The sequence below is a fragment of the Mus caroli genome, chromosome 3 (assembly GCF_900094665.2).
Source record: "Mus caroli chromosome 3, CAROLI_EIJ_v1.1, whole genome shotgun sequence".
In the NCBI taxonomy this organism is placed as follows: Eukaryota; Metazoa; Chordata; class Mammalia; order Rodentia; family Muridae; genus Mus; species Mus caroli.
Window position 1 is genome coordinate 98281734 of NC_034572.1, and position 13314 is coordinate 98295047.

The window sequence follows — 13314 nt, forward strand, 5'->3', positions numbered from 1 at the left end:
AGTATTAATGATAATATTTCAAGTACATTATGGGCAAAATAAGAATATTCATAGTGCGATATTATGAGTTAAATGAGACTAAGCTAAAGACAAAATACCACTGTACATCCCAACAGCATTATTACTAGAAGAAAACACACTTTAAGTTAGAACTTAGAAAGAACATTATCAGGAATAATTCAAAATATAACTGTCTCTACATTCAAACAATTAGTAGAATTCCCCCTCTATCTTCCAATTGTCATATATTATACAATATAATTTTGTGCATTTGTACTATGAAAGTGCTTTTAATATACACACATTATTTATAATACTATTGCAATGGAACGCCCTAGATATTTATAGAGTAAACATTCTTGCCCTGCATTTTCTCATTATCTATCTACTACTAAAAACTTACTTTTCAACTAAACCAAAACCTATCTTTCAAAGCCAAGATAAATTCAATTTTTTTTCATAATTCCTTCCCCAACCAGGCAAGTCAGAAAATAAGGACAAGTAGTCAGGACTCTATAAGGATAAAAACAAATGGCACCTCTCTTACTTCATATACACATCCACTATTAACACATTTCACTATTAACACATGACAGTAATTTCTTAGAATTTTATTTTGCAAGTGAATCACTAAAAGTGGTGTTTAGCCAAAAAGCCAAAACACAATAGTGATTCCAACATGGTGGGATGGGGTGCCACACATTCTAAAAGCACAGTAGTGATTCAAACATGGGGGGATGGGGTTCCACTCATTCTAAAAGTGGCACAAAACAGCATGCAGTGAGCACGATAAGGACTTTTTAAAGACACTTCTGTTTGCCCCCACCCTTTTTGGTAATAACTTAGGAACTACAAATCCTTGCTAAGATATTCTCATATCCTCTCCTTCCTTCCATCCTCCCTCCCTCGACTTCTCACTGAGAGTCTTCTTACTATGTAAACCAGGCTGGCTCAATCCTCCCACCTCAGACTACCAAGGAACTAGACTCAAGGATGCCCACTGCCACACCCAGTTAAAAGCAACTTTTTAGAACAGCACACTACAGAGATAATTATTAAGTTTAGTTTCCACCAAAATTCATGTTAGATCTTCCCTGAAGGGTTTTAAATAGTAAGGAGAAAGATGAAATAAGTAAAAACCTTTCCTACAAGAATTCTTTATCAGTCAATCAGTCAGCTCTCGGACTTTGCATGTTTCTCTAAGATACCATTTCTGACTCATTTGACAAGGTCAGTGCTAACTGCTGTGGGGACATTATTAGATGTCTAAGGAGAGAGCATGTTCAGTAAGTCGATTTTTCACTTTCTCTTTATAAACTAAAAGAGGCAGCTTTTCTTGGAAAACTTTCAAAATAATATTGGGTTTTCAGGACAGAAGAGCAGTGGGTAGGTTTGCCTTTTTTCCACCACAAACAAGTCTCCAAAGCACCAGCCTCCACACTGCACAGCAGCAAATCACCATCAGCTACAGGGTTAGGTCAGAGTATCCCTTCCCTGCCAAAATACTCTATCTAAAAGATACTTCTCAACGTTTCAGCTAACATTCTGAAAAAGTTCATTCAAGGAAACAGTTGTAGTTTTTAATAACAAACTTCTTATCTATTGTTAAAGCACAAAGGATCAAAAGTTCACTCTGAAATCAGTAGAGTTTGATAGAGAATATAAGAGTGGTTCAAAAATTAAATTTTGGGGTATGGTAGAACACAACTTTAATCCCAGTACTTAGGAGTCAGAGCAGGAGCACTGACCACAAGTTCAAGGCTAACCAGGGATACAGAGCAAGAAAAAGCCTATCAAGGAAAGGAAGAGAATTCAAGAGGAAGAGGAAGAGAGAAGGCTGAGGAAGGGAAGAGTCTAGTCTCCTGTAACACAGCCCCAAAACACTAAGTACCGACAAAAGTGTTAAAAGTGCTCCAGGGATTATACTCTAAAGTGACTACATGTCATTATCCATCCAAATAGTAGGCAACAACCTTATAAGTCAGATACTCAAAATTATACATGGTATACCATGAATTTACATAAATTAGAAAACAAACGTTTTAAGAATGACTAAAATAACTCTCATAACAAGTGGTTTTATAACCCCACATCAGAGGAAAAATAACACATATTTCCAGAAACACGGAGTTATGTTGCCGTATTTCATGAAATTCAGTTTTAGCAATGACTTGAATAAAAAAGTGATCTGATACTTTGAAAGGGCCAAATATTAAATGTGTGCATTTAATAAAAAGACAGCAAGAAATTAAAGACTTTCTAAAAGACACCAACCTAAGAAAGATTATGTCTAAAGATAAGGGGTATGTATTGGCTAGTTTGATGTCAACTTGGCACAAGCTACAGTCATCTGAGAGGAAGGAACTTCAACTGAGAAAACAGCTCCATGAAATTAGCCTACAGGTAAACCAGTGCGGTAGTTTTATAATTGGTGATTGACAGGGGAGGCCACCCTTGGTCTGGTGGTCCTGGGTTCTATAAGAAAGCAGGATGTGCAAGCCATAAAGAGCAAGCCAGTAAGCAGCAGCCCCTCCCCACCGCACATGGCCTTTAGACCTCTAGGTTCCTGCCCAGTTTGAGTTCCTGTCCTGACTTCTTTCAGTGATAAATGGTGTAAGTCAAATAAACCCACCCTATCCTTCCTAAGTTACTTTGGCCATGGTGTTTCAGCAATGATAGCCATAACTAAGCTAGGAAACAACAATCAATAAAGCAACCGGAATGATACACTAGAAAAGTAACCAAATTAAATACATGAGATGCTTGGATTTAGGACTCTGACAAACTGATATAGAAAGAGTTTAGGTATAAAGATGTTAACATTGTTAGCCAGTTCTGCTGCTGCAGCATATGTCCCCTACTTTCATAGGAATCCTGAACCTGAACCTATAAATTAAGATCTTCAGAGAGAGATTAAAAAAAAAAAAACAACCTGCTACCAAAATCTGGAAAAGCAAGAATGTTTCAAATGACAGTTTATCAAAATGTGATGCAATTGTCTCTAACAAAAGGAGTGCCTCACCTAATCTCTAGTTTCTGTTGGCTAAAAAAATATATTGAATATTTGGTAGTATTACTAACCTAGGAGACTAGCAATTAAGTCTCATTTCTTTTGTTCTTCTCTTCTTTGGATACTAAACCACTTAAGCAAAATTCAATGACGTTCCAACGTGCCCACTACACTAAAAACTAGCAAAAGGATGGAAGAGTTGAGGAGCAAAGCAGAGTTCTTGTTATTTGCATTACCACATACTCCTTAGTTTAAAGCATCCCGCAAAGCTTGTTCGCTAAAGGGGAATATACTTCTGGGGTGAGCTCATTTTCACAAAATTCCTTTAGACACTATAGTCCCTGAGTCAGTAGAGAGCATTTTACCTGCATTTAATTAACATGTTACAAACTCTGCTTCAAATTAGTCATTAAACACACAGATAACTTCATTAAACACAATGTTCCCTGTGATTTTCACCTTGAGATACAGTAGTAGAGTTATGGCAGTCCAATGCACTGTGTGCATAATAAAGCAACACAAAATGAGTTCACATACTTAGACTATAATGCAATGTTTAATCTTCAGAATAAAATCTATGTAATTTATAAGTGATGAAATATTTAAAGGTGAACTACGAAGCAAATATTAATGTGTTCTAAAACTCTACACATTCACAGTTGAGGGAATTTTAGAACAAAATTAACTAATGATCATATTAATCCAAATAAAACTTGTTTAAGAATATAAACAAGGCACTTACTATAATCACAGGACTATACCATAAAAGGTTTCACCAATGGTCCAAAGTTCAAAAGTTCAAATGATAACTTCTCTCATTTAAATAACAGTAACAAAACAAAAACAAAAGCCACAGATCACAATTAAGGAACTGGTGATTAATTGGGCCAAGAAATAAATGAGACTAAAGATTTCCCTATAAGTCTTAAAGTATTGATTACTAAGTACTATATTAACACTAAACCAACACTGAACTCTCTAATTCAAAGAAAGACCCAAATTGTAAAGAACATTTTCAAATTAAAAAGTACAATAAAATAAATACAACTCTAAAGCAAAAGGTAAGACCATCAGAAAGAAGACATATTCTATGTGCCTGCATTAACAGCACTAACAGGGCTGCCCTGAGCCTCTCCAGGACAAAAGAAAAAGAAAGGCTGGAGTAAAGAAGTAGTGCCCACCAGCTCGTCCTTCTGCCACAAACTGTCAGAAGACAGTATAAGAGCATGCCTCATTAACAAGACAATTTACAGAAACAGCTACATTTTACTCTTTAGCTTCTAAATGACTGTCGAGAATACAGTTTAACAAGTTACCAGCCAAGAGTGCTCAATCTACTACATAAAGCTTGAAATTAATATTTTAACAAAGTTTAGAAAAAATGGGAGTGGGGGCAGGGAAAGTTTCTTTTTAGAATACCTTACACTCTGTTTTCATGATTTTCTAAATAAATCAAAACCATATAGACTCCAAAATTCTCTGGAGATATACTTGTGCAGTTTTTTAACTAAACCTAAGTTCTACAAATAACCTCTTCAAGTTTTTAATTTCTAGTATTTAAAGCTTGTGTTTAACCTACAAAACCCTTGATATCTCATTGTAAATTATGCTTTTTTAAAAAGCCATTTAAGAAAGTCATATACTACCTAACAAATATTTTTCATTACAATTTGCTTAGAACAGTTTTAAATCTCAGATGGCACAAAAATAGTGGTACCCACTACAAATTATCAACACTGACCATATTTTAAAAAGCAAGCACAACATTCAAAACTGTTACTAATAAGCTGTAGTGCAGCACTGACACCAGTTATTCCCTTTATTTTCACTTAATATTTAAAGCAGGACAGTGTCTTTGGATGACAACAAGGCAAAATTTTATTAATACAAAATGCTGACTATATTCTGGGGCACAGAAGATTTTATCAATACAGTTAACTAATACTACTGTATAGCACTTTAAACCCTGAAATATTTTCTCCATTTTATGCGAAAGGTATATAACATGTAAAACAGATTGGTGTTTATTAAAGAGCCAACCCTCTCATCTATTAAACAAACCACAGTGATTTGGAATACAACAACTTCCTCAACAACTTTATAACTGTTATTCCCTCAGTAATGCCCCAACTGACCAAAACAAAACAGAGCAATGATGCACATAGTCTCATTATTTGCTGGCTCATGGGATTTCATCTAAGTCAAAGGTTCTCAACCTCCCTAATTCTGTGGACCCTTTAATACAGTTCCTCATGTTGTAGTGACCCCCAAACATAACATTATTTCATTGCTACTTCATAACTGTAATTTTGCTACTGCAATGAATCGTAATATAAATATCTGATATGCAAGATAATTGATACACAACCCCCAAAGGGGTTGAGACCCACAGGTTGAGAACCTATGACCTAAGTCCTATCTGGGCTAGTAAATGTATAGTATTTTGAATATTATAAACAGTAACCAACACACCGAATTACAGCCCCAAAAGTGTTCCCTCCACCCTTTACATATAGTTCAAGTTAAGAGTTAAGAATCTTACAATCCTCAAAAACACAGAGAAAGGGTATTTATAGTTTGACAAAGTTCTAAAGATTAACAATAAGAAAAACCCATAAACATACAAATCTTAATAGTATCATAGAATAGATTATATGAAAAGTACCTTCATTTAAACTAGTAAGATTATGTTACATGCCCACAACACATGGATATTGCATCAAACCATCAGTTGCAATTAGCTCAAGGACTACTTAAGAGACAGTCCTAAAGTGAGCTTAAGATGAGGAAGAGGGAGATCGAGGGAGGGAGGAGGGAGAAGGGGAGGGGAGAAAGAGGAGGAGAGGGAGAGAGAACATGTTAAAATTTCTAGAAATTTCTAGCATTTTGTAGTGAACGGGGAAGACCAAAATCTAGCCCAAGTCACAGTTTGGCAGCCCCATATGTTCAGATGTACCGTATCTACGTTCAGCAGAAACAATTTGATTTCTAGTAATAATGATTAATCACGATGCCCATGTCTACAACCACCTCAGAAGCCAGAACCATATTTTACCAATACCGAAAGGTCCAACAGTGTTCTCTTACAAATTCGTAAGAAAACTTACTACATACTACCAGACCAGACTGCGCAGTCTGATCAATGCTTTCCAGCTAGGGAGTATGCCATAAGCGTAACGTGCTTTGCAGCACATTTTACGAGCATCAAAGACACCAGGGCACCAAGGGGTTCTTTTTTTACCCTGCGCTTCAACAAATACTGTAGATTTGAAAGCTTTACAAAGGCATTTGCTCGGCTGGACACCTGGGACCTCCTTCCAAACCCAGACGACACAACAGCTCCACTGCCTCATACCACACACTGTACCTCACTGGGACTCAGACACCTGAGCCACCTAGACCCACAGAGTGGGACTGTCAGCTCCCAGACGTCTGCGGTCGTGCACGACGCACTGGGCCAGCTGAGCCTTCCCAGGAGCTTTCAATGGTAACCTCGGCACTCATCCGGCGCACCGAGTCTCCATAGTAAAGCCCTTTCTCCCCGTTAGAAGACGCAAATACGTTCCAAAGAAAAGATTATCATCATAGGACCGTTTCCACAAAGGGGAGCAGAAAAGGGATGGCTCTTCTCTAGGCAAAAATAAAAATAAAAAATACAAACTCTTGTCTGCGGTGGGAGACCGAGCTGGATTAGGAAAGCCAGCTCCTAGTGGCAATTCCCTGACAGCCTACACAGCTGTCGGTTCACCCGAGCTCAGTTTTACTAGCCGCAAAATGGGAAACCCCGGCGCCGCCCCCTCCCCCCTCCTCCCCGGGAGTCGGAACCAGGACCCGGGTCCCCAAGGCGACCACACACCTGGCTTCACGGTCTTCAGACGGATGGGCTCGCGGAAGTGGCGGATGACAGCCAGGGTGTCCCGGTTGGTGAGCCCACTGACCGGCGTCCCGTTCACCTCCAACAGCACATCGCCCGGACTGGGCGCCTTGCCCGAGACCACGCAGCAGGTGCCTCCGCCGCCGCCAGGCTCCTCGCGGAGCCGCCCCAGGTAAGGGAACTCGCCGCGCTCGGCGCCGCCGCGGATCTCGGCGCCCAAGTCGCCCGGGGGCCCGGCCCAGGATACCGCACACTCCTGCACCTTGCTGAGCCAGTGCTTCTTCTTCTTCAACGTCTTCGACATCCCGACCTCCGCTGCACCATGGGGAGCCCCCGCGCGGGCGGCCGCGGTGCCGCTCCGGGCCCCGCGCACAGCCCGGCCAGAGGGGCGCCGCCGTCGACCCCCCGCCTCAGCCCGCCGGCCGCGCGCCGCCGCGAGCCGACCCTCTCGCGGGCCGCTGAGGAGAGCCGGAGGGAGCGCGCGCCCCGCGGGCGGCGCCGGCGGGGTCTCCGGGCGGGGTCAGCGCCGACGGCCGGGGCTCGGCGCCCGCGCGGCGGGAAAGGCTGAGGCAAAGGGGCGGGAGCTGAGGGAGAGGCTGGAACCGAGGCTCCGTCCGGTACGAGCGCACCGAGCTTAGTCGCTCGCTGGAGCGCGGCTGCTGCGGAGCCGGAGCGCCGAGACCAACGCCTGCCCCAGCTGCCAGGAAACTGGCGCTTTCAAACCCGCCGCAACCTCCTCCCCGCTCGGCCCCTCCCCCGCCCTCGCCGGCCCGGCCCCGCCCCCTCCCGCAGCGCAGCGCCCGGCGCGCTGCCGTCACCAGCTCTGCTCCGGAGGACCCGCCCAGTTCTCGGCTCCGCGCGTGGATTGGGTTCTGGCAGCTGGGGGCGGCCCTCGGCGGGCATGCTGATTCCTGATTGGGTGGTCTAAGTAGAGGAGGCGGGCACTAGAATGACTGAAGTTTAGAGAGGGAGGAAAAAAGAAGTTTAGAGTGTGAGGGAGGGAGAAGGGGGAGGGAAAAGAGAGGGTTGGTCTGAGAGCCGGCACAGGTCGCCTAGAGGGGAGAGGCCCTCCAGCCAGGGGCTGGAGCCAAGGGAAACTCAAACACTGAAAGGACCCTGGTCCCCAAGGTGGGGCGTGCCCAGCTGGGCAGGGGGCGGGGCCTCGGAGCTGGAGCCCGAAGGCGATCCTGGGAGTGCTTTGCCTGGATCCTGGGAGTCCAGTGCCCAGCTACTCCGAACGGTGGAGCCACTAAATAGGCCTGTTAAGGCTGAAACGGATTCTAAGGGTTTGAGTTTGTTAATTCGTTCAACGAATGTTCTTGAATGATCCATTGGCGAAATCCTGTTAATTGAGGGTAAAATACAGCCCAGTGCTCGAATGCTGTGTGATCTCGGGCAAGTTAGACAGCCTGTCTGGAAACAAGCTGAGAGTGAAGATCATTAATTACACCAGCTACTGAACTCCAAGAATAAAGAAAACAGTGATACTGCTCTCGAGGAGACTGCAGCTTAGCGAGAGAGACTGACTAGAAGATCACTTGAGGAAAGCGGGAAAGAGATGGATTAAAAAACAACCTGGTGCCTGCAGAGCTAAGTCCTGACACTGGTGGCTTGACCAGATCTCTGCTTCATGTCTGTTTGTTTGTAAGAAGGTGGAAGAAGTGACTCAGAACTAAGGAGACCTCAGATCTCTCCCAGCTCTAATTTTTCAGAAACACTTAAGCTTTTTTCTTCCTTTATTGAACGCATGCTTTCTCGTCTTTGGAATGCCCTCTGTTCGGAAATGTTTCACCTCATCCAAATAGTCGTCCAGTATTTCTAGGAAAGTGTTTTCTCTGAACTGGGGCACTTGTCTCACTTTTGTGACAGGGCATGTCTTCTGACTCCCTCTAATGATAGCCCTTATTTTAAACTCCGAGGAGCTCTACAAACTAGATCAAGCTTCAGACAGCTACAGTGATTTCCTTCACACCATTGAACTGGGGAAATAAAAACACTAAATGTGGGCTGGACTCAAGAAACAATAAGGGAAGTGGAGCCCTGGAGCTGCAGGCTTGGGACCTGCCAAGCAGAGATAGGACCTTTAATCTACACCCTGATGGAGAGATTGCCAGACTGTAACCTTCAGTCCTTGATTGTCTGCTGAGCAGTCACCCAAGAGAGAAACTAAATTTCTTTAATACCACCCTCCATCCTGCTGAGGCTCCCTCTGGCCAAGTCGATTGGAAGCCAGATGGCCTTCACACTTATGATGGGGGTAGAGGAAGCCCAGCTTCTGGAACCCAATGGAGTAAATACTTTTCACAGGCATCATGGGGATCATTCAAATCGACCAACATCTGAGATAAAAAAAAAAATTTAACTTGTTTTATGGACAACTACTTAATACTAATAAATTCCTGAATGAATACTTGATTGCCTTCACATCTTCTATTTTTGCTGAGACTGAAACACAATGCTCTGCCTAAACTGTATCTGTTTAGAATGGCTCTGGCAACAAGGAACAAAACATCTGACAAATCATAGCTTAGAGCACACTGTCATTTATTACATCTTTAACATAAAGGTTAAGTGTGGTAGTTTGAGGACTAGTTGGACAGGAAGATCTCTATTATCAAGGTCTGGAGCTCTTTGTGTTTACTCTTCCACATCATATCCATATGAACTTTTGTCTCCAAGCCTGTCACCTATTAATTACAAGGTTGTTATAGCTCCAGACATCACATCCTCAAAGGTCATTATATGAAGCAAGAAAGAAGGGTAAGAAAATGTTAGTCCAAATTTTATGAAAGAGAAAAATCCTACCTAGCTTGTGGCCACTGTGGTAGGCTAGAAAAATGGAGCCATGACCACCTTAGACCAGTCACTGGCAAAAGCAAATGCAATTACTAACATTCCACTAACTTGATCATAAGTCACCTTCAAACAAAACAGAGCTCCTCTTTAAGGGAGGAGGAGAGAATAGTTTTTAAGTAGTCACCCGACAAAGTCTGCCTGCTGTGTGTCTTTTTTTTTCTTTTTTTTTTTTTTAAGTCATCTAACATCTGCCCAGTGTCTTAACCATGAATTCATTCTCAGGCAGAAAACTGCAGTCATTAGGGAGCCTTAGCTTCAGAGCCAGGCTCACATACCAGCTTTTCCATTTCCTAGCAAGCTGCTTGTTGTCACCTAACCTCTATTTCCCCATACACAGAACAGGTATGACAACAATACTTCCCTGAGTGTGGTGAGACTTGTCTGCAGCTGAGTCAAGCACTCCACATAGACAGCATAGCAAACACTCCACAAAATGTGATGTTGGCTTGTGCTATATCATAATGTTTGTGATAAGGCTAAATGCATCTGTGGGTACCTCCTCAATTCTGCAAATATCCATCTTAGGTGGATCATTTTCCCCCTAGTCGGAATATTCTGCCCACTCGGTGAGTTCCTGATGGTAGGACACTGCTGGAAATTACTACATAGTCATGGATGTCACATAAATGATCTCTCTGAAACGGCCCCTGGTTAAATTGTTTTCAAGGTTATCATTGTTTCTTAAACTTAACTTTTGGGTTAAGAGTCACGGTTTTTCCTAAGGGTGTATTATTAAATCAAACGATATGAAACCAGGCCCAACAAAAATAAATGAGACAACTGAATCTGATGCTTCCCAGAGTTTCTCTGGGTTATCTCTAATTTACAGAGACAGTAATATATTTTGTATGAAAAACACTTTAGGTCTCAAGATGGCTATTGGGTCCAAATATTACATCCTCAACAACGTCCTAAGGAGATGATCTACACTCTGTAACTCAAAAAGTCTTCCTCAAATGTTCCTTTCTAGCTGATTGGCCACAAGGGCCCAAATGTCATTTACTAAGCCAGTCTCTGCTGAGGGTAATACAATTCCATGGCACATCCCCTCTGGAACTCAGAAGGTACGTCGCAGCTGCACAACATCGGCGCAAAGCTGAGGTGGTTCAGTGAGAAGGAGGAGAGATGGCTCAGCAGCTAAGTGCATACTACTTTCTCAGATCACTGAGTTCAGCTCCCAGCACCCACATCATGGCAGCTCAGAAGTGCCTGTAACTCCAGCTCCCGGGAATCTGATGCCCTGTTCTGGACTCCGTGGACACCTACATTTACACCTGCATGTACCCAGAGACATACATACATATTTTTAAAATTATAAATCTTTTTTAAAAACTAAAACAGATGAGATTAGCATTTAGAGAAGGAAGCAATAGTATCTGACACACAGTACATTAAAAAGTACATTTGCTTCTATCTTTTCATTTCATTGGAGTTTGGAGGTGGGTGGGTAGCAAAACGTGAAAAGTTTATTTTGTGATAATGAGAATGAAATAAACCTGCCTATTTAATAGAAAATTTTAAAACAAAATTATAAATACAATGTTTATGAAATGACCTAGGGGTCCTCCTTTTTCCTATCAGAGGCCCCTCTCCGTCTGTGTAAATTGTGTCCCCAGCCATATGCAGCTCAGCAACAAAGCAAGACAAAGCAGGGTTCGCTTGTAGTCTCAGTCTCAATTTCTCTGAAGGAAGCCTAAATTCTAGTAATGACAAATCAAACTATCAGTTACATGAAATGTTAAAGGGTTGTGGAGCAGACAGGTGTCATAAATATTAGCATCCTATACAGAATACATGGAACTTTAGCCTGGTTTTCTACCACAAGTTATCATAATAAAATAGTTTTCAAAGTCCAGTGTGTAGTTCACACCTATAAACTCAGTATTTGGGAGACTGAGGCAGGAAAATCACAGAGTTTAATGCTAGCCTAGGCTACATAGTGAGTTAGAGGCCAGGCTGAGCTACAGTAGGAGGTAGAGAGGCAGAGCATATGGTAGTATGAATACCTTCTAAGCAAAACACATAAATAACCTGTGGTCATCTCCTGCCAAGATTACTAGAACAATCTTGAACCATTCACATTCTGAACGACAAAATCTTCACTAGATAGTCCTAGTCAGGCAGATATGCAGTCCAACTTCTCGGGAAGCTGAGGCAGGATGGTCATAAGTTCAAGGCTAGCTTGGACAAATTAACAAGACCCTGTTCCAAAAGTAAAGGTTTTTAAAAAGAGGACTGGGCATGTGGCTCAGTGGTTGAGACTTACCTAGCATGGATGAGGCTCTAGGTTCAATCTACAATAGAAAGAAAGAAAGAAAGAAAGAAAGAAAGAAAGAAAGAAAGAAAGAAAGAAAGAAAGAAAGAAAGAAAGAAAGAAAGAAAGGAAGANAGAAAGAAAGAAAGAAAGAAAGAAAGAAAGAAAGAAAGAAAGAAAGAAAGAAAGAAAGAAAGAAAGAAAGAAAGAAAGAAAGGAAGGAAGGAAGGAAGCAATGCCAGGGGGCCAGGGAAATGGTTTCACTGGGTAAGAGCATGGAAACTCCAGACCCATAAACAAGCTGTATAAGACCATGCTTGTAACCCTAACGCTGTGGGTCACAAAAAAGAGAATTGTTGGGGCTTGCTGCCCAGCCAGCCCTAGCTCCAAACTGGCAGGCTCCAGGTTCAGTAAGAGACTCTGATCCAAGGGAAAACGGCAGAGCATAATAGAGCAGATTATCTCATATCCTCTCTGCCCTCTCTGCGCATCCTGACCATGTGCAGGGGGTGAGAGGACCATTACTAGCTTTTAAAAACATTCCTATAAGAGCGGTAGAGATCGCTCCATTGGTATAGTGCTTGGGGATCTAAATTCAAAACCAACACCAATGAGAAAACAAAAATCAAGTATCACAGGCTTGTAAGCCCAGGCTTGGGAGAGTGAGACAGGCATCTAATCTCGCCCAAATCAGTGAGCTCCAGATCACTGAGAGACCCAACCATTAAAATACAGTGGAAAGCAATAGAGGAAGATACCAAATAGCCTCCACACTAACATGAGTGAGTACACACACACACACACACACACACACCATACATACATACATATAAACACATACACATGTATATATATACACATATACACACATACACACACACATATATAAACACACATACCACACGTACCATTATGTGGTGTGATATTTGCAACGTAATCTACCATCACTAGCCTAACCCAGTATAGTGTCGTATTGTATCCAGTATTTGATTAGCATTTTATTTGTCATCTATATGATAATAATGTTCAAATGTGTTCAGAGACAAGTTTGAGAACATAGAAATGTTGACTTCACTTAAACAAATTTATTGGTTAAAATCAGTATTATGTTCCACACATAAGCACATCTGTTTTACACATAGGTACATTTACCTGCAAATGATCACATGAATTCAGGCCAGATTCCCAAGAGTGTTAAAGGTCAACAGCAGCAGCAGCTTTGAGAAGGGAAAGGCAGTCAAGCAGTCAGGCAGAAAGCTGTTTAACAAAGCAGACACAGAGAACATCGAATGGAATAGAAGACACAACAGAACCTTGGTG

The 13314-nt window shown here is 42.0% G+C and overlaps 1 protein-coding gene across 1 annotated transcript in view; it reads right to left on the reverse strand.

Moving 5' to 3' along the window:
- Positions 1-7605, reverse strand: part of Magi3 (membrane associated guanylate kinase, WW and PDZ domain containing 3) — a 192090-nt gene extending 184485 nt beyond the window's left edge. Inside the window, exon 1 of the mRNA XM_021159113.2 lies at positions 6867-7605. Coding sequence (XP_021014772.1) covers positions 6867-7188 — 322 coding nt within the window. The 5' untranslated portion in view covers positions 7189-7605. The remainder of the gene's footprint in view (positions 1-6866) is intronic.
- Between the last annotated feature and the right edge of the window lie 5709 nt (positions 7606-13314).